Below are 22385 nucleotides of genomic sequence, written 5' to 3' on the forward strand. Positions count from 1 at the left end.
AATATATGCGACTGAGTTTAAGGCTTTCATTTTCTCTGCGAGTTCGTGGGGATTCTAAAACCACAGCAAAAATATGACTCTTCCTCAGACTTTTTTTTTATCATTATCATTATCTCATTATTATCATAATTTTGGTTTTTGTTTGTTTGTATATTTGTTTATATTCATACGAAAAGACAATCTACTCCATGAAGGACGCCATCTCTTGGCAAGCCACTAAAACTGTCCACTGCTCTTGTTGCAGCGGAATAAACTCTTCTTTATGGCGGGTTCTCTCAATCCTTCGTCTACACATAAGATGCTTGAAAAGCATGAATAATTTTTCAAATGTCTATGAGAAGTAGCCATACAGTCAAGAAAGATATCATTTTCCCAAAAATTAACAGTATTGCTTTTGTCACTGCTCACCGACACCACTGCAGCTACACAGATATTGTAATCACTTTATGATTTGATAATCCTGGCATACTGGATTCATATTTCCGAGTTATGAGCGAGGGCGTTCGCCAAGTTTCGGGTGGAAATCTTCATAAATGCCATTAAAAACTACGACATCAACACACAGTTCCACAGAACAATCATGAAAATATACACGGAATGTCTTTTTCCACTATTATATACTCAAATATACAATTTCTGTTGCAAATGACAAATAGAATATAAAAATGTAAAATCCCTACTTCTCTTCATTAAAAACAAATCAAAAATTGCACCAGGAGGAGCCGTTTGAAAAAAAAAAATACTTAAACGGCAAAAGAAATTATGTAGCTTATTATATCACTTATATGCGTTAGTATGTTTTTTAATCATTAGTGATCCTCTTTTGAAGTGGCGTTCTCGGTTAACCACAAGATACGAGCAAATTTGGTTAGTCTCGATTTAAAAAAAAAAGAATAAGATAAATAAAAAGGCACTAAGATTCCTACAATTATCTTTTTTTTTTCAAAGCCTGAAGAAATGGTATTAAAGAGAGAGGTGTTGATATGTAGGCTCCAAATCAGCAGTACAGGACGAGAATTGAGGACAGTGCGAGTACAAGCAACGCACCATTACATGGGCCCACGATTCCACACAACCCATTCCTTTCTTGTGTAGTCTCTAACCAACGTTGATAATTTGGGGTCAAGTGGGGGAATCGTATGACCCTATCAACAAGACATGACCGATATGCCAAGATATGGTTCCCTTCACCTTTTCTTTGTTCTTTTCTTCATTTCGTCACCCACTAACGGATACGATTACTTTCTTTATCGGAGTAATCAATACACTGTCTCGCAACTTCACGTTATAATTAATATGATGGTTAGAAAAAAAATGTGGCACACGTGTGATCGCAGTCTGGCAAGAAAAAAAAAGATGAAAATTCTATCTGCAAATAAAATCGTATTTAAAAATAAGTAAATCATATCTGCACATAAAAGTTTGTAAAGCAAAAAAAAAAAAAAAAAGAAAAGATGATTACGTCATAAAAGTACAGGTAACACATAATAAAAAATGATCAGTTCTGCTGGTGTGTTGTTTCGCTTTCTCTCAGTCCAACAACACTGCACCGAAGTCATAGAACGCAACGGCGACACTTCCACTGTCTTTATATACATAGCCAGCACCACTTTTTAGTACAGGGTGAGGTGGTGCCGGAGAGGAGACGGAGGTGTTCCCCAAACTGACGAAGGTCACTGATCATGCGCAAACACTTTGCGACACTGAACTCCAACATAGGCAGTTTCTTCATTCGTCAGCAAGCACAGCGCTTTTCTTGATAAAAGGCATCGTCCGTGACACTATTGGCCCTTCAGTTCGCGTGCTTGTTCAGTCCAGCGTAGAGCGCAGTAACATATGTAAATACGCACTTCCAGTCAGGTTTGTCGCCCATTTCGATCATGTCCTCCGTTTCTAGTAATTGGGGTACACTGAAGTGCTCTCTGCACAGAAAAAAAAAGAACACAAAGGGGGAAAGACAAAGAGGAAAGAAACGTAAATTTTATCATTAAGCTTGAATTATAATACGGACATCACTTTTATGAAATGGTAAGTTTAAAAAAGGCCGATTGTTCAATTGCCTCTGCAAGACGTGAACCCGTCTACAGTTTATTGAATTGTTTGCAAGCGAATCTGCTCATGAAGGACTCTCGCACAAATTGCAAGCTGTTATCACTTTCAACCAAGTCGAGATGAGGACGGCTATGTGCATCCAATATGTGCATTCATGCTGAAAAGGGAGATAAAACATTTAAAATTATCATGTTCTTTTTCCCTTACATAACTTCCCTTTGACATCTAAAGATTATGATTTTGTGCCTAAAAAATAGAAAAAAATAGCGTATGTCAAGGTTATTTCAATACATAAATCTCTTTCACTAAGAGTCGACCTGCGGTTTGCTCAATTACCAATTCTTAAGAAAGGATTCCCCTCCCAGGCTAGTCCGAGAGTTGAAGAAGCCGAGAGTTGACGAAATAGGTCGCAAAACCCGTCGACCAGATTGACCGAGTTACCTAATACATTCTGAAAGGCCCGCAAAGTCTAGAGAACGAGTAATGGAATCATGTTCCGAGCCATGAGGCACGTTAGCTTTAAACACAATTCCTGAGGTTGACTTACTCTGCTGCCTGGAAGGCCAGGTCGAAATTGTGCCGTCGGTTGCTGCCGTTCAGGGAGTTAAAGTTGAAGGCGGTGGGCTTGAACTTGTGGACGAGCGCGCAGAAGGCGAGACCGTCAGCCCAGGACGTATGGAAGTTTGTCACGCTCACACCCTGAGGCAAAGCACGCAGATACATAAAAGATGGGATTAAGTATCGCTAATAAAAACACATTTAATGTGATTAACATAATTATTGTCAATTTCACGCATGCTCAGTATATACAGAACCTTAAATGCATGACAAGAACACTTTTCATGGAAATTGAAAGAAAGAAAAATGGTGAGTTTAAATTCAAATATATACACATCCTCCAAATATCTATAGTTCAAACTACTATACAGGCAACGGATTGATCTGCGCAATAACTCTGAAGGGCGGGTTTGTTGATGCTGGCAAGTTGGGGACGAACTTTTACTACTAAGAATGTACATGTAGGCCTACATGCCAGATTTGTCGTGTAATCCATCATTGTTTCACAGACAGAACTTTTTTCAGACAGAACATCAAATCCGATCCAAGGGGGAATCGAATTCTTGGTCGCTCTTTGCAAAATGATGTATGTGACTGAGTGTGTTTGCGTGGAGCGTGAACTTACGTCGTATCCCTGTGTGTGGATTTGACACCACTGCAGCAGTTTCTGCGTCTTCGTCGTCGGGTTTTTGATGATTTTTGCGCTCTGAGCTGGTGACGTATTACCAGACATGGGGGATGAGAAGATCTCCTTGGTATCAGCGATCGACTTCGGCCTATAAAATACAGAGTAGGGGGAGAAGATGTGAGACAGGGGTACAAGTTGCTGCCACGCCCATATCATTATCATTTCCCCAGTGATCATTATGCTTCATTAGCCCATTCTTTGGAATGTGCATCCTCTCGCGGTAACAGCACATGATTTAAAACCTGATCAATCACAATATCTGGATAATAATTATATCACCGTGCTTCTTTTTTTTTTTTTTTGGGGGGGGGGGGGGCGTGATGAAAGCAATATTCTAGAAATTTCAGGAAGGATCATTTATCACATTTCCTACCAAGTACGATTCTACCTTAAGACTAGACAGAAAGGTAGTATCAAATCCTTCCTCATAAAATTGTTACCACGGTAATATACATTTTTTTTCGTTTTTTTTCTTCCACACATATTACACTCCATGTCGAATCTCCACCTTGTACGCACACTGCATCAGTGTCCTAACTTTTGATAGGATAGCTCTCTCCATCATTTTGATTAGCACAAAGTAATCGAACAGCATCAATCATCATCATTATCATCATCATCATCATCATCATCGTCATCATCATCATCATCACCACCATCATCATTATCATCATCATCATCATCCCCATCATCATCAGCATCATCATCATCTCTTTCCCGTTGCCATAGTTACCTTGGTGTCTGGACGTTCTGGAAGCTGTATTCTGTCTTTGGTCTCTCTTTGGGCTTCTCTTCTCGTCTCGTCCTTTTTGGTACGGTTTCCTCGAACTGAACTCTCGACGGTGCTTTCGAAAGAAGGAAAAACGTAATGGAAACACATGAAAAATGATATGTCACAAACGCCCCCATGCAAGTCTAAAAAAAACAACAACAAGTTAATGCAAACTAATTCCTCATCATCAAATAGTAGAGCATCTCAACCAGCAAACCAATCACATGAATTACTAAATTTCTCCCTACTGCGGTGTGCAAAATTGATGTCCTTTATTCTTCCGACAGCACTGCTGTACGTATAGAGAAACGTACATATAATGATTAGAACTTCGGTGAAACAGCCAATTAAAGCTTGTTTAGCTAATAAAATGAGAAGTTTTTATCAGACAATTTTTGAACAGACATGTCCAATCACATGAAATATATCACAAAACTCAATAAATGCATGCTGCTTGAACAAAACTGACACGGCTGAACAACGAAATACACATAAGAAAAGCACAATTTGACGCGGTATAGGGTACATACTCGTTGTCGTCTTTGGTAAGTTGTTGATTCCGCTGATCAGCGCGCTGGTCCGTTTCGTGATGAGAGCCCTTGCCCACTCTTTGGCCTCTTCGTCGTTCGTACTCCCGATTGGCCTGAGAGAACATACAATAATGATAGTCAGCAATTAGAATGTTATCAATTTTCGTTTCTTTCTTTTTCCTCCTACTTCTTTCTTTCTTTCCTTCTCCTTCTTCTTCTTCTTCTTCTTCTTCTTCTTCTTCTTCTTCTTCTTCATCTTCTCCTTTTCCCCCTTCATTTTATTCTTTGTCACTTCATCAGCGGCGTCACACAATGATTCTTTTGTTAATGTGTCACCGCCAACATTAAATTGAATGCATGGGACCAATCAGAGGAAAACATTAACACAAACTGTTAAGCCGTAAGTGATAAAATTCTTATCTCTTGCACAAGATTATGAAGCCATTATGACTAAACTTCCCTCAAATAGTTTGTCATTGGTACTCACAAAAAGCGTTATTGTGTGACATAATATTCTGAATACCATTGCTGCCTATAAAACAGACAAACTCAATACATGTATGAACAAAATGAACGAACTATTTGGGATAAAGGTGTTTATACTCACGTTCTCATAGTGACAGTCTCTTTCGCTTCCTTTGGCTCCTGTTTCGTTTTTGCTGTTGGAAGGAGAAAGAAAAAAACATGTGTAATAAGAATGAATTGGAAATTGTCAATCAAAAATACGACTTCTCCTGTAATCTACTCGAAGGGTTCATTGAGACACAGTTTATGACTTGAAACTATCCATACCAACAATTATCTATAAATACATATAATGACTAATGTCATGACATATTATCACATCTTTGCTCTTCAACAAAAGATCGAGGGCTGTCATTTACATGGAATAGAACTCAAAGACTAAACATCAGCCCAGTGATTGCGTATGTTCTAGAAACATTTTCAGAGTGAAGTTATTACCTTTTGCCACTCCACCAATCTTATTCAGCATGACACCCTTCCGTTTCCTTGGTGATGTATCTTTGGCGGACGAAACATCCCGGTCGTTGACCTTGGCCTCTTTCTTCGACGACCATTGCTTCTTCGGAGAACGGTTCTTCTCATTTTCTTTTTGCACCGCAGCTTCTGACCTGCGACCGCCAAAAAAACAACACAAAAACAAACATAAAAACAAAAATGGAATAGTTAATATGGAAATAGAAATAAGACCAGCTGCACGTGTACGGACTGCGTGCGCATTGTGAAATAAACTCTTGACATAACATTTACAGAATATTAGAAAAGGAAAGGTTTCCTCACATGGACATTCGTTTTTAAGAACGACCTTCCATGGAATCAAACTTATCATTTCAGTTCACGATTTTCTATTATCAAGAAACCCGTCCTCCAATTGCACACGTTAATCTCCCTCACTCTAGTATGCTCTTTCCACATCTTCAGGTGTTTCATGGGTCTGCCCCCAGCGTCCATGTTTCTCCTTTTTTTTTTTTTGCATTTGTAATCATTGTATCTGTCTACGTCACTGAACGTTCAAAAGACGTCCCCCTCCCATTCCCAGCTGCGAAAAGTGTCATCACGTTACCGTGTTGACTTTCGATTGCTAACAAATATCTACCTCTTTCTCTCTTCCTCGATCTTCCTCCTCTTCTCTGGATTAGTACTCTCCTGTCCCGAAGCCGTCTTGACTAGAATTGGACAAAAAAAAAAAGAAGATAAGAGAACATTCATTTTAATCAGTCTAGAGGCAAAACGGCAACGACAACAGCAGCAATGTTAATAGACAGAAATGGGTGACGAGTGAGGCGGGGCTCTGGCGGGGAGAATGGCGGACAAGATTGGGGTGTCGCTGCCAACTGCGCTGCAGTGATAGGTAAAGGAGTAAGCCTCGTCTCCATGGCAATCAATTAACAGGGCTTAATCCCGTCGAAGCGGTTGTTAGCCAACCTTTTTTCCCCTGCGAGATCTTCAAGCTGTTACCTTTCTAATTAACCGGCGTACCTGCACGTGGTTTCTCTCGTCTGATGAACTTTGATGCCATTACTCAAGGTTTACGAGCGAGGCCTGCATTGGACGTTTCCCTTTTCGCACTTTTATGCGTAATCAATAATGATACCGCTGTTTTTCATCTTCTGCGCATATTATGAGTTGTAAGTTTCCATGGAAACGGGCGTGGCGTACCCCTCCCTTCTATGCGTTATTGTGTTACCAATTCACGATGCCTGTTTGCATTTACTTTTTAAAGCTCGTAGAGCCTGGCAATCATATTTGCTTTAAATAATTTCATTCAAAACGAAATTTTAAAAAAATACAAAAAGCAAACGAACGTTCCTTCCTTAACAATGTACTGCGAATGTACTGCAATGTACTGTTGCAGGATTTGAGGTGATACAACACGACGTGATATACGAATCAAATATTCGTGATAAACAAGCTGATACAGTACATAAAGATCATACTGAATATTGTACCTGCAACGAGATCTATTGGGTGTTCACGATAAAGTTTGCATAAGTAACCGATTTTCGATAAACCAGAATTATCACCGAACTCGGAGAACCTACCTTCGGCATTGTCTTTGAATCTACTCCTGAGGGCGCTCACACCCGTTGTCGTGGTGGTGGTCGTCGTGACGGTCGATGTCCTGTTTGGTGTCGGCGTCGACGTTCTGCTGGCATCACTCTCTGAATCAGATGATTTCGACTCATCCAGATTCCTGGTTAAGAGGTAGTGATGGATTACAGTTTGAGATTAAGTGATTCGGGCGCTAATATAGCGGTTAATTAGGGTAAGATGGCTGTGAAGGGATGGTCGTGTACAGGAGAAGTAAATTGCGAGATATCCAGTAATTTCGGTGTGAGGTGTTGTTTTTGTTTTTGTTTATTTTGGGGTTTTGAAATTTAAAAGCGCGGATTAAAGCGTGGTCATGCACTTTTGTCATCTGACTTTGCTTTCGGATGTGTTGAAATTACCGTCGGACGGGCAGGGTAAAAGTCCAAATCGGGCTCCAATCGTGGTTGTTGTTTTTTTGTTGTTGTCGTTATTGTTCTATTCTTGGGAAGCAAGTAGCCCTAGAAATTGGCTGCGAGTTTCAGGCCCAAAACCGCACGTTCAGACAACATCCGGGTTGCCAGGGAAATTCTCACGAGGCATTACGTGTTACTGCCAGTCTCTCCCTTTCTTTCCTTTTCTCTTCCTTATTCCCTCACTCTCTCTCTGTTCCCCTGTCTCTTTCCCTCTCTCTCCGCAGTTAATTTGGGCGCGAGAAGCGGGCTAATTTCACGTCTGCTTTCCTAACCTGTCAGGAGAGGGTGTATAAAGATAACCATCATCCCAAATCTAACTTGGCCCATCTTTTTTTTTGACTACTCCATCTCCTTCCCACTGGTACCAATTACTGAAGTGGAATTGCCCATCTATTTTTGTGCGGGGAGTAGGGTCAAAATTTGAGAGAGCGAAAATTGGCTCAAGCTGTTTGAATCAAGACAGAAGATGGTAAGGTTGTCACCGTAGGATTAAATTGCCTACAGATCCTCAATTTTGTACGATATTTCGTGCTTCCAGTACTAGTACTCGGTTATCATCGGTAAGCAGGGCAACACTGTGGGAGTCAGAAAGAACCAAGTTTTTTCTCTTTTTTTTTTGGGGGGGGGGGGGGGGGGAGGGGGTCTTTTTTCTTAGTAAAACGTTCTGATGCAGTTCTTTCCTTACTGCCATAATCAATCTTGGTATGGACAAATTGCGATGTGTGGTTCTGATGTCCACTAACCTGTAATTGTTCTTGCTGCTCCATCTATTTCCAGCCCCATACCTGGTAGGCGTGGTTGTTGAAGTGGTGGTGGGCGATCCTCTGACACCGGGTGTTGCCTTGGTGAGAGGTGTATTTGTCTGTCTTGAGGTGGGCGTGGACACTCCTGTCAACACCAATAAACATTATGACTCAAAAACTGGACACACAGAAAGGGAGGGACTGGGAACAATTGGTTGCCATAAAACATATGGCATTATTTCCATCAGTACACATGAACATTAACAAAAGTGTGCGGATACCGAACATTTTTCTCCCGGATATCATAAAGATAACACAATAATGAGAATGATGCTCTACATACTCGTAGTGGTGAAAAAAACAACAACTCTTAATTACTTCATTTGAAACATAATTGAAAAGAATGAAACTGTCAACTATAAGATAATGATTTTGGAGGACACAACATATTAAGGGCGTTGTGAGACCACCATGTGCTCACAAATTGCCACCGCAAAGGCCTATTTCATCCCTGGGCTTTACGAGAATAATTCGTCATGACTCACCTGCTTTATTCCCGCCAAACAGCTCCTTGAGCGCGCTTACATTCCCCGTGGGAGACTCCGGCTCTCCCGTTCTTCTCTTGGGAGTTTCCTCAATTCTAATCAAAATCACCACAGGAGAGAGCAAAAATGGAAAGAAGAGTTCAGATAGGAAAACAGTATAAACGACCAAAACAAATTAGAGCAGAATGAAGCGCACACAAAAACGATTTTGTACTTGGCAGAGTGCTCAACATTTATCCGTTCGCGAGGTTAAAGTGGATGTTGTGATACCCCGCAAACAAAAACCGACCCTCGGAAAGGCCGTACCGCAAACAGGACGTTGGCCTCGCGTTTCAAAACAAACAAGTTGCAAAATACATGTAAATGCAGCCAACTTCTGCCAACAACACATTTAGCCGAGATTTTCGTTGCACTTTCGTTCTTTGCTAGTCCAGCAAGAGAGTGACATTGGATGGGAATTAACACAGGCTTTGGAGGGGATAGATACGCCACAGTAGGCTCATTTGCAAGAGTAAAAACCTTGATATCAATGTGAAGACTGTTCGTTTTTTCGCGAACTTACATGATTACTTTGACGACGCAAATCCAATCCACTATTGAATGATTGCACAATAGACTTACATCGAGACGTATAAATTGCCACGTTTTTGTACGTGTCCGACATGAGAACTGATGATTTAATTTTTTTTTTTACGAGGCTTGCCCGAAATGACAAAATACTAATCACAAACAGCTGCGATCTCTAGAGCAAACCATGACGGAAACTTTGCTCGACAATTAATATTCATTTTGAAATATGATTATTGTTGTCATTTCATGCTGAATCATCGACTACTCGCAAATTTGTCATCATTCGAGATAGGAGTCAAGAATGGCGTTGAAAGGTCTGGTCATATATTAGTCTTAAAACATCACTTCTCTCTTCCTGTGCTTAAGCAGTGAATGAAAAAGAAGGAGGAGGAGGAGGAGGAGGAGGAGGAGGAGAAGGAGGTGAAAAAAAGAGAGGGAAGGTTTAAAGTACAACTTCCCTATGGATGAAGCGGGTTTGCCCATAGCTCCTACCTGTTGTAGCCGAAAGGCTTCCTGGTCACCGCTTGGTGGGGCTGTCCTGGGGAAGAGCTGCCGACCACCTTGGGGGCGGGATATGAGACGGGCCGAGAGCCGCCTGCGTGGGGCAGATAGAGAGAACATGAATTCCCATAAAATTATGCAACAGTCTTCTCAATGAGAATAATGCATCTTCTCTAAATTTTACTGCAATATCCAGGCAGAATATTTAGCCCACAGGAATCGCCAAAATAATGAGCGGGTTACGATAGCATAAATCATAGGAGCGAAGCTAAGAGTGGTCACTGCTATAAAGCGAAAATTGAAGCGAATCCAAACAGATACTTGTATTACAAAAGATCATAGCATCTGGCAGCCATTGGGCCACAGACAAGGTTTCCTTGTTATGTTAGTCGTTACTAATACTGGAGACTGTTTTACCAACATAAACTGGTAAAATATAGAAGGGGTTACTTTGTTGTGAACATTTGTGGGTGCTACTTCGGTGGCATACAGAGAGCACAAGAGTAAAATGAAATATAATTTTCAGAGCCTGTAAAAAGAATAGAAAAAACAAACAAACATGATGAGCAGTCAACTCATTTTTGTAGGTTGTTGGGGGAGGGAACAGCTAACGGGACTCTGGTAATCGTGGTTTTGAGATCTAACGGTTCGCCCTTGACTCACGTTTGCCCTTTTTCTCCCCTATAATTTTGCGGTCGCGTGTCATAATAAGAGGCGTTGATTTGACAATTAGCGAAGGACATACTAAGTAGACAGCGACAGCAAAATCAGCATTGATAATTTTCTTTTCTCATTTTCTCTCTTTTCCCTACACAAACTTACTTTTGCACGTCGACCAAGCTACGTACTTTTCCCCAAGAAAGTTTTAATCGAAACATCACGATTAAAAAGAAAATGTCGGGGAATGGTGGGTCAGATGAAACGTATTGACCTTTCGGGTTTATTATGATATTTAGATAACTTTGTCGCACGTGTCTCTTTGGCAACTATCATTTATTTTTGTGTGCTTTCTACTGGTTTCCTTGGTCTTTCAATGTATTTTATTCATCTCTGTGTTTGTCTTGCTCGGTTTGTTTATGTTTGGGTGTCTATTGTCTTTTACTTGATGCAATTCCTGTATATAATGGCGCGCAAAATTACGTGCTTCTTCATACCCTAACCATGAGGCAAAAGTACACGCGACCCACACGCGTCTCTCACGTTGCATTCACACACGTAAATTCCTTCGTACTTTTAATACTGGAATCACTCCTGCTCCATTTTTATTTGCATATTGAATGCCAAAGGAAAAGTGCTCTCGATTGCTACCGGAAGTTCAGCCTTATTCAGTGAGTGAATCCCACGAACAGACAATGATTATTATATCCAGTGCACGCAATGTACAATTTCCATGACCTTACTCGTTTCTTGTTGTTGTCGTTGCTGTTGCTTTTGTTGTTGTACGTTGTTGTTGTTGTTGTTGTTGTTGTTGTTGTTGTTGTTGTTGTTGTTATTTGCTTATTTCAGCTATCAAAGGTGTTGCTATTGGTATGTTTTACATAAATGGAATAGTGCTTGGCCATGACCTCACCTGCTGCCCGTCCGCCGAATTTCTCCATGAGAGCGCTGACGCCTGGTCCGGAGGGCGAGGCCGTTCTAGGCCCCTCGAAGACTGTGACTGGTCTACAGTCATAAAAAAGACCATGAGAAAAGAAAAAAAAAAGAACAATATCAAACATGAGTGCACGTCAATCGCCCTATATCATCGATATGAATCCATGATGTCAACATGAGGTACCTGTTTTGCCCCCCTTTTCCCCCTCCTGTTTCACTGGCCGTCTGTGGTCATGACTTATGCTGAGAATGCGTTACCAGACGACCCCGAATGCCGCGAGTCGCTACCGCACCTCTCTGGTTAGAAATGTCTCAAGTTGAAGGTGGTTCTCGTGACTCAAGGGTGCTTCATGACTTTTCAAACTTTACGGTAAAAAAAAATCAGAAAAACAAAAGGAAAACAAATGTCATCTCACTCAGATCAAGAATGAGTTGACCTTTCGATGTTGAAGGACTGAAAAAATGATGACTCTCCGCAGATATGCTCTTGAGAAAGTTCTAACCACTCTTTCAAGTAATTCCCCACGATGGATCGACATAGCCTCTTCTTGAAAGCGACTCGTGGACCTACACTGTTGATGCGTAATGGCCTTATCTACAGCGTTCATCAGATTCATTCTATCGGATTATGTACATCCAAACTTGATAAAATCTAGTTTCGGTTTCCACAACGCGAAGACGGAAAAATGACTGCACCGTGCAATCCAACGCTGCCACCCAAATGCTGCAGTCGCAAGCACTCTAAGGACATTATTGGCCCACGGCCTATCACTATGTGGTCCCTGTTCAGCAGTGTGTGAGTGTGTCATTGAAATCCACCTCCAGAACTGCTTATCATATTTATCATAGCAAACTAGAGGATTGATCCTGATAAGAAATAACCTTATCAAACCTGATATCTAAGATTTTCAGATAAGCCGAATTCCTGATAATTCCTTCAACTTTTTGTCAATGTGACGAACCAACGAGTTCCCCCAACAGTTGGAACAACAACAAGAAAAAAAGCCCCTGTAATTTCATAACGACTACAATCTTGCCCTAATAGTCCAATCAAGCTAGGCGAAGTTGACAGTATACACAACGACACACTGCGAGACGAAAATTATTGACCTCACTGTGGGCGACAACTATTTTTTTGAAAGCTCACCTTGTATTTTCTTTCCCCCTCATCGCGTCTTCCTTGCTTGGCTTGGGCTCGACAGTTACTGACACAGTCACGATTTCCTCTAGATTGGACGGGTCACCTTTGAAATTTGTCACGTCTGTGTGATTTAAAAGAAAAACAAAATAATAAAACGAAGCGACAATCAGCATATGCGATCCGTCAGCACATCATCGTAAACTTGTCAATGAAGCGTTCAACGGTGTAACTATTTTGAGATCGCCTCTTTTTTGGGGGGTGTATTTTTTAGATTATTTGTTTTTATGTGTGTTTACTGACCTGTTTTGAGTCAGCAGCATCCACCTGTAACTTTAGGGAGTTCTCTCTGTCTCTCTCTCCCTCTCCCTCAATCAATCAATCAATCAATCAATCAATCAATCAATCAATCAATCTATCTATCTATCTATCTGAACCTCCCTCTCTCTATTGCAGCGCATACTTTAACAATAGGTTCAAAGGATGGGAAACTTTCGCAACTTCGCTCACATGTGAATTCATATTTCTAATCCTCATACACATTCAGATCTCTGATTTTTTTTTACTAATAGTCTTTAATACCCGTTATATGACTCCAGTGTATAAACCAAAGAAAAACTAACACTGCCTTATTCAGTAACAAAGAACACCACCACCACCAACAACAACAGCAAAACATTAGTGTAATATTAATTCCTTATAAATCATGTTGAACAACAACAAGCATACAGACCGATGCGGCATTAACTCATTCTTTCAAGGCACCCCTTACCGAGGTCCACCTCACTACCGAAGCCATGACTCAAAAGAAGCGAATATCTAATGCCAAGGTCTCGTGTCCTAATTGCGTTTAGGTGGGTTTTTTCTCTTCTTTTTTTTTTTCAATAGTGCTGTATCTATGTGTGGAAAATCTGAAGTAGCAAAGGTTTAAACCCATTATCTGACGTTGATCGTGGACTATTTCTTTTTACAACAGAACAAAATACACGAACAAATTTTATGTAAGAAGTAATGATTTGAAAATACATTTGTATATGTATACTGGTCTTATTCAGCGGGAGCAGCCTCTTCAGTGTTGCCACTGTTCTACCATTGTCTACCGGAGGGCCCTACCATTATCATTACCCCACCATTGACAGTCAGGCCTGCCCATTTCTATACCTGAGTCGAGAGGAGACATTGTGAGTAAAAACATCTCGTTCTTATAAGGATGAAGACATTTTGCGGGATTCGAACTCGGGACTTCGGTTTGAAAGTTAGGAGTCTTATATCCATTACACCACAGTGCCCCGATGACTCGAATTAGATTAAACACGGATATTTTCTTTTTCTTTTTACTCTGTACATAAGTAATCATGACGGATGACGGATTTGAGTGATATGACATTACTTCTGTATAATGCCGATGGTAAGTTTTGTAAGGGATGATATGAATTAATGCAACATCATTAAAACAATGGAGACAATTCCTGTCGAAGTCAGACATACAATGGGGAATAACTTTGACGGCTTCATGATAATCAACGTCAACGGGGAGGAACATATTGATTTTATGCCATTCTGTTTCATTAATTGGTCGCGGTAATTGTGAGGATTTTAAAATTCGAACTTCTCATACGTTGGCAGCGTCGCAATTATTGTCACGGCCTTTGCAGCTTTTAGTATGCACTCTCCATCGTACTGTATACTTGATGAGCCATGGAGAAACACACATTGATCGAATTATAAAACTGAACTCATATCATTAATTGATTAAAATTCGCTCAAGTGACTTTACGTACTGTTCCTTCACTGGGGTTCTTATCTATTTTTATCTTTTAGGAGGGAGTGCTCTACCACTGTCACCCTGTGCCCTAAGCAATCAAGGAGTTCCTCAAAAAACAAAAACAAAAATCCGTCCCCCGTCGAGCCGCCACCCCACTCTTGTCATGAATCATTATATAGAGCTCTTTTCTCCAATTACTACTTCCATAATGACTATCTCTCTATCTTTTCTCTCCGTCTCATCTCTCTTCTTGATACTTTAATACAACACTTCATCTTTCTCACCCCTCTGAGCAGTTAAAGGGGTGACGAGTCAAATGGCCCTGAACTCTACTTCCACTGTACTGCATGTACAGGTACTTCCACATTTCCTCCTTAATTCGTGGCCTGTCAAAAGTAGTTTCAATCTCTCCTGGAGACCATTCTTATTTTTGGAGTCGCGCATCCGACAACCCCCGTCTCCCCCCCCCCCCCCCCCCTCCTCCCCGCGACCATGAAACCCCCAAAGACCGCTACCGCAAGAGAGTGAAAGGTTCTGAGTGGGCAGGAAAACCCCTCGTGACTATTTCTCGCACTTTAAAACGTCGATAATTACTAAAAAGTCACCACGAAGATGAATGGGCACCAACTTATATGCAGACTTTAGAACAAGAGCCTGGTACCAAAATTTTTATGGCCAAAATTCGCTGACATCCCAAGTTGTTTTACAAAGTGCATTCAACAACAACAACAACAATAATAATAATAATAATAATAATAATAATAATAATAATAATAATAGTAATAATAATAATGATAATAATAATAATTAGTAATAATAAACGGTCACAATTGTTCTTCAACGTGTTGCTTAGCAAAACCATTGTTGAAATGTCTCCTTAACACCATATAGGCAATCGAACTTAAAAGAATGATATATTATTATCACTGTTATTTTCCCCCTTTAAAATCAGAGATGTCGTGCAAAATGTAGCAAACACAAGGAGACGTCGAAATAGCAGCCTATCGCTATGTATAGCAGGCCGGACGGAGTTAGGCCTCCATATGAATGAAAAGGACGCAACTGTCATGAGGTATCACCACTGATAGAAGCGCAGGTACCTTAAAAGTGGCAATGTTTGTTAATGTATATCAATGGAGTCTATAACTATATCCTGATCCTATTTTCGTAGAGCACAGTATCACATGCCTATGAAAAAAATATACAAGGGGGCCTCTCGAAATAGATCTTCCTCGGGGTTAACAAGACGGTGGCGGAGGAAACAAAGATTCAAGCAAAACGCTCGTGCAACATTGCGATGATAACCTAATGACAGACTGATTTAAAAAAAAAGGGAAAAAAGAACAAGAGAATGGAAATGTTTAATAAAAAAAAAAAGCATTTGAATCCATGCACTTACCTAGACAGTTTGCTCCATTAGATATCATAGACGGTTCCACTTCGATGTCTTTCTTCCTACAGTAAATGGAAATAGATGCAGCGAAAGACGTGTGGTATAAATCCCCGGCTTGGTTTACAGACTTGAAGTGCAAAACAGTTATCACATCATCTTCACTTTCTCCAAATATTAAGTTAGTTCACAGCAGTTCATACGGATAAAGTTGTATGCCACGATCTCAGCCACCGATGGGTGATAAGTGTCCCACTTAGCAGCACCGCTAAACTGCAAAGTGACGATGGAGAGTTAGGGGCCTTGCATTAAAATCTATATATTGACTCAACCCTGTATGTGTGTGTTGTGAGTGCATGTGTGTGTCTGTGTGTATGTGCGCACGCGCGCGGAGGTCCTGCACCGCTGGTTCATCAAAGCGTGAGTGGGTTGTTTAATACCCACAGAGGACACTAAAAACTATCAATGTTCACCATCAAACTAGCCTTGTTGTGTGGAAACGTTTACAAACAAACAAAAAATACTAGTACATCCCATTTCCTTAGGTAACTTACTCGAACAAATCTAACTCATTGACATGATTATAATCCAAGGTAAGACCGTAAAATCTCTCTGGCAACACGGCGACAGCAAGATTAAGGATTACAAGATCCCAAGAAATACAAATCAAAGTCTTTACCCTTTCTTTCCTTTGTCCTTGTCCTTCTTATCTTTCTTCTTGTCCTTCTTTTTGCCCTTCTTTCCCTTTTTGTCCTCTTTTTCTTCGTCACCGTCTTCCTCTCTGTTCTCCTTGTCTTTCTTCTTGTCTTTCTTTTTGCTCTTCTTTCCTTTTTTCTCCTCCTTCTCTAGGTCTTCGTAGCTCTCCAATTCGTTTTCCTCTTCGTCCTTTTTGCCTTTCTTTTTGCTCTTCTTTCGTTTTTTCTCCTCTTTCCCTTCGTTGTCGTCGTCCTCCTCCTCGTTCTCCTTCTTGTCCTTCTTTTTCTTACTTTTCTGTTTTTTCACCTTCTCTTTCTTCCCTTTCTTCGGACTTCCAGCGTCTTCAGCAGTGTCCTCTTCTATTTGACTGATCGCTGTACGGAACAAAAGAGAAAAGAAAAGAGTTACGATGTTGTGTGTGATTTTTTACCGTGAATTGCTACATCGAAACATTGGCAATGTCATTTGAAAATCTCTGACCCCCATGAGCTTTCTAGAGGTTTCTGTTATTTCTTTTTTGTTTATTATACTCTAATCAGCTCAAGAGTTTAACTAACCAGATGCGTGGCGCCATAGACACGTCCTTGCCCCGCCATGTGGAACAGCTTATCCTGACACGCTTTGAAAATCTTGATGATTTGACGCCGAAACGAAGAATGGGGTCTAGCCAATGTTTCGCCACCAATATTCACCTGTACTTTAATTGCCTTGGAGTTATCATTAATGTCGCTAACTCTTTATTTCTCTTTGCATATTATTGCAACGCCAGTATATTGTCTGATAAGACGCATCATATTATTGAATTCATCAGTTTCCGATTAAAATGTTGCATTCCTCTTTCTCTCTTTGCCCATTAATTTATCACAAGCAAACCAAGAACAGAGTGGACTCCCATTCTAACGAAGTCCTCGGGACCGGCAGTTTTCTTTCGTTATATCCAATCGTTATACCCGAACAAATAAACGATAAAAAAAGATAGAACGCATAATGTTGCTGCCTGAATCTTTACTTCAGTAACCAGAATTTCGTTATAGCCGTGTTTGTTATAACGGGAGTGCTGTAGTAATTTCCATCGTGGCGATTATTACATTTCAATTGAACCCCTGCCCCCCCCCCCCCCCGATTGTCACCGTGTCACCGTATCAAAGAGGAGTTGTATATTCCGTTTGCTGTAGTAAACGCAATGCTCTCGATCTTGTTGAAGTTTGTCTCAATACATACAATCTGATACAATATTTTGAGACATTTACCTTGACATTTATATCAGATATACTGTCGGGACCCTCAAACATACGCATGTGCCCTTATACCTGAATGTAAATTAACACATCTCTCGCGCTTCAAGTCAACATCTCCTGTAATAATGAGACACGCAGTATTTACCGCCAATGTCTAGAGAAACAAAATCTTCACGCTTTATACATTTCAAACTACAAATTTCATTGGGAATATATGGGAGTATAATAATGATGTAGCCTCGGTTTGAGTCACCAAAGTTTTACACCATCTGATGTGTGTAGTAGAAACCATGCTAGGTACATAACAGACAACAATGAAAACAGGGAAAAATGTTCCCCGCCACGAGGTTTCTCCTGGAACGCTGCCCAAGAAAGAAAATAAAGAAGAGTTGAAAACAGCCTGTACGCGGCCAAGTTTAACTATTTTTAGAAGCTCGTGATTCAACAGTTACCTCAAAATGCAATCGTTAGTATTGAATCAACTGTGTTATGTTTGCTGCGTGAGACAGAATTCCCACAAGTGGCTAAGTAAAGAGGGGTACACGACAAGAAAATAGTAAACATCTAAATGGTGCCACGATGCAGCGCCTTTGGAAAAAAGTCCATTCTGTACACAATCCTGAATGATAACTCTCATCCTTACACATACGTGTAGCAGACACCATTTTCAATTTTCTCATTCTACTACCCTAGATAATCAATATCAAAGCAACGTACATGGTTGGAATTGTTATTTCCATTCATGTACAATATCATTTTCTTTTCTCTTCTTTTTTGTGGGGGTAAAAACAAGAACTCTTTCCCCATCATGGAGATTATGAAAATTCATTCAGCAACTCAGTTTATTCTCTCACCCTGCATTGGGAATGGCATTTGATTCTTCGACAGCAAAGAAGACGCTTTGCATAGCATATATAGGCTAACAGATGTAGGCAATCATGCACGATAGAAATCTTTACGCGCTGTGTAACATAGCAGGCCAGGGGAGTGAAAAGCCCGGCATAGTATATCAATATTTAAATTCTATCCTTTACCCTGGGGTCAAATCTAAAATGCACCTACGGAATCTGCATTTAGCCAGTGTTCCTCACAAGACTTTTGAAAACAATACAGAATTTGCACATGATCCATCGGATTCTCGTGGGCTACGACATTCAATGAAGATGGCTCGAGCCTTCAGTGCAGTTCAGCGTGAAATTATTTCCAGTTATTTCTCTACCGATTTGGTCCACATATTATCAATAATACAATACAAAGCACGGACTGAAAGGAAGCAAAGCACTACACGACGTGAACAAGGAGTAATGTTTTGAGTATCGTAATTCAAACAACAACAACAACTAAAGAGAGAAAAAAGTCAGAGAAAATAAATGGGGCAAAACAAAGCCGAAGGGAGATGCAGCGAATGTTGACCCAGCCAACGAAAGGGTCAGTGTCCAGAGAGCGTAAAAGACAAAATACAATACAGCGGCAGTTCGCACCTTTTCAGATAATTAAGGACAACAAGGCCTCTCAATACAATCAAGGGATCTTGTCTTTCAAATCAGATTCATCGTGTGGTGGACGATGCGCTACCGCAAATCGAATAAACCATCTGTATTCAGTCACCTGAAAATCTGGCACCACTACTACATGCACTGAAAGTCATCCCGAATGGGATAAGTACCGAAGCGTACCAGATTGGGCGCCGTTAGTTTTAATGGTGTACCTCGATGAAACGCGCAAGACGTAGACCTAAACAGCGGTGGTTCAACCAATGTTCCTCGATTCTTACCTTTATCATGTACCCCAAGAGTTATTCCAGTGTCACCGTTCGATGAAGCAAACCTAATGCTTCAGATCAGTTAGATTTCGGCTTCAAAATGACATCAAAGTCCACAACACACCGAAATCACTTTCACTGAATATAGCGTAGCTGGTGTACTGCACAGTTTCGCTACTCAACGTTGTAATGATTATTGTCTTGTGCTTGGGTCCGATTTAAATAACGCGAGTCGTGCCGCGTTTCTCAAGATATCAGGAAGTGCGGGTATTGGCATACGGTTGAGCGATCAGGATCAAAGGTCAGCCGTAAGGGTTGGCACGTGCCAGTATAAAGCGAACATTTAGTGCATGTATCTGTGTGTGTTTGTGTGTGTTTTGATAACATGTGTTTGATTCGAGCTATTCTTTTTTTTTTTTATTGATCTTTGAGAACGAAGCGATACTTTGTTTTGAAATTCCAGAATCTCCAAACAACAGGTGTCAAGTTTAGATATACAATAAAGGGTCAGCAGCTTTTAGGGTTGTGTCATTTACTCATTGGCAAAGAAACAATTAGTGAGTCACGCTTTGGGATAATAAAATGATCTGACATTGTTTAAAATAAGGTACTCAGTGTTTAGGCAACAACGCTGGCTATACACTGAATATTAGCACAACACAAGGAAAATATATGTGATTACATAACATTATTCTGCAAATCTTTTTGACAGACTAGCTGTATATACAGTACAATCTCGAAATGTCGATGTTTGCTCCTCGGATTTTGCTGTTTATTTGTGACGTCAAAGAACTATTCAACAATATTGACTTCTCTGAGGGTGAAAAACAACAGCAACAGAGTCATGTTTAGAATGTTGATAGAGTTGATTTGCTTTGTCGGCAGATAACAGAATATATTCGAAACGTACAGAAATAACTTGAGGAAGGTTGCCAACTAACATGCCAAGGTTGACTAGCGATGAAATGATTCCACACAAGACTTAAAGAAATGGATTCGCAAGGTTTGCCGCTGATTGTGATTTCTGTTGCACAAAACGAAAGTGATCCTTTGTGCTGCTATCCGGAAAAAAAAAATTAGCCATTATACAGAGGGAAAAAGAAGAATTTGTTTTTAAAAAAAAGACTTTCAATACCATCGCTCATGGGGAATAAGATGCGATGTCGTTTGAGTTGTTACTGCAACAGTGGCGGTTTATGAGATGTCTTGGTGAAAATAAAACATTTAAAAAAAAGACCGATTGAGCGTCTCATTTTGGGCACAAATCAATAGTGATGACCGTCTTAATCACTAGAATAGGCACCTGCTGAAGAAGAGAATTAATTTGCCGACCAAAAAGGCTACATAGGACCTAATACATATGTACATAGATGCAGTATATTATAAGATTGCACAACGACAAAGAACTTCCGTCAGATTTTTTCATATCATTAGTCCCTCTACAAGTGTTATAAGCCATTTCATAAAAAAACAAAACACAGACACACAAGCCGCTCGATGCAGGAGAGCTGCTGCTTTTTAAGAGGACCAATAATTTCTTGTGTTTATCTTCTTTCTTAAACGTGTTAATGAGGTCTTTAAATATATCTCCTAATTATGAGCCGTTGTTAAAAGACAGAAGGATAAAAAAAAAATCGCCATGGAGGCGCTTAAATCCCATTTACTGTTTTTTTTTCCACAATATTGATCGTTACTACTATTATTGATTTTGTCGTGTTTGTTTGTTTGTTTGTTTATTTGTTTGTGGGTTGTTGTTGTTGTTGTTGTTTTTTTTTTTGGGGGGGGGGCTCTTCCATGAAATTACAAGATGAGAAGATAGAGAAATAATAATAATTATGTTTGATCGTTTTCATGACCACTGCTTTTCCGTGAGTCGGCGGAAGGAAGGGGTTTCGGGCCTTTTGAGTCGCCTACGCCAGAATGACGGTAGGGACCTCGAGTTGACCTTCCGAAAACAAAGGCAAAACAGAAGGCCTATTCACTGCCCTTGACTCATCACAACAATCCAATAAAATTGCGACCAAAATCCGTCTCGAACTCGACCACCCGCGAGGTATTTCACACCTCGACGTCATTTTATACCTCCGCTCCACATGCCTATTATGCACACATTTTGAGGCCTATATTCATTGTGATGCAAACAAACGTGGTGTATTCAATGCTTATCACGCAAGAGCTGACCGATTGAAAAGGAACCGAACATTTTTATGATTTTTCTTAGAACGAAGGGTCAACGCTGGCATCATAACAATAGTCATTCGGAAACCCATTAAAAGTCTTTGTCGATGGGGTAAAAATAAGCGTGCTACGAGTAACCTTTGCTGCGGATGGTCGCGTACGGTTTCTCTCTCCCTTTTTGCTTTTTTTTTTTTTTAAGCTGACGTGGTTTTGTACTGACCGGAAGATTTTGTTTTTTGTTTCCCTATTTTCTTTTATAATTCATTCTTTGTCTGGCGCGTGCTGTTTGTACTCGGAAGAGGCGTTACGTATAAGTCTGGACGATCGGGAAAGGCCACTTTCCTGAGTCGTGTGTGCTGTATTTGGTCTTCCTTAGATAAATTAAGAGATTATTTGGCCAGATTTTCTGACCAGGGTCAGCTTCTTTCAAGGTGAATCTGTCCAAATTAGAAATGAGAGGATAGTGGCAGGGTGTCACTAGGTGAAATCGTGACCCTGGAACTGCCTTCATTTAATTCGATAATCGTGATATCTGGTGACTTTGGTCTAAGAATGCAAGATGTAAGTTTAGTTTCAGCGGGCTTTGTTTGTTTGTTTGTTTATTCATTTGTTTCCTACAATTTCGTGTGAGTGGCCAAAT

General features: G+C 40.4%; 2 protein-coding genes across 2 annotated transcripts in view; both read right to left on the reverse strand.

Moving 5' to 3' along the window:
- Nucleotides 1-59: 59 nt before the first annotated feature.
- Nucleotides 60-12329, reverse strand: LOC139719293 (uncharacterized). Its single transcript, XM_071630717.1, has 14 exons — nt 12319-12329; nt 11556-11647; nt 9977-10079; nt 8915-9009; nt 8370-8514; nt 7165-7316; nt 6219-6288; nt 5564-5733; nt 5208-5259; nt 4601-4713; nt 4032-4143; nt 3236-3386; nt 2600-2751; nt 60-1922 (listed from the first exon to the last, which is right to left on the reverse strand). Exons 1-14 carry the CDS (start codon nt 12327-12329, stop codon nt 1793-1795), a joined length of 1548 nt encoding a protein of 515 aa, XP_071486818.1. The 3' UTR covers nt 60-1792.
- Nucleotides 12330-16531: 4202 nt separating this feature from the next.
- The window catches only part of LOC139719311 (uncharacterized), a 43681-nt gene continuing 37827 nt past the window's right edge, over nt 16532-22385 (reverse strand). The window contains exon 3 of the mRNA XM_071630731.1: nt 16532-16941. Within this exon, the coding sequence (XP_071486832.1) occupies nt 16547-16941 (395 nt within the window). The 3' untranslated portion in view covers nt 16532-16546. The remainder of the gene's footprint in view (nt 16942-22385) is intronic.

The sequence above is a fragment of the Diadema antillarum genome, unplaced genomic scaffold, assembly GCF_040938485.1.
Source record: "Diadema antillarum isolate AM-2024a unplaced genomic scaffold, OU_Dant_1.0 scf00000108, whole genome shotgun sequence".
NCBI lineage: Eukaryota > Metazoa > Echinodermata > Echinoidea > Diadematoida > Diadematidae > Diadema > Diadema antillarum.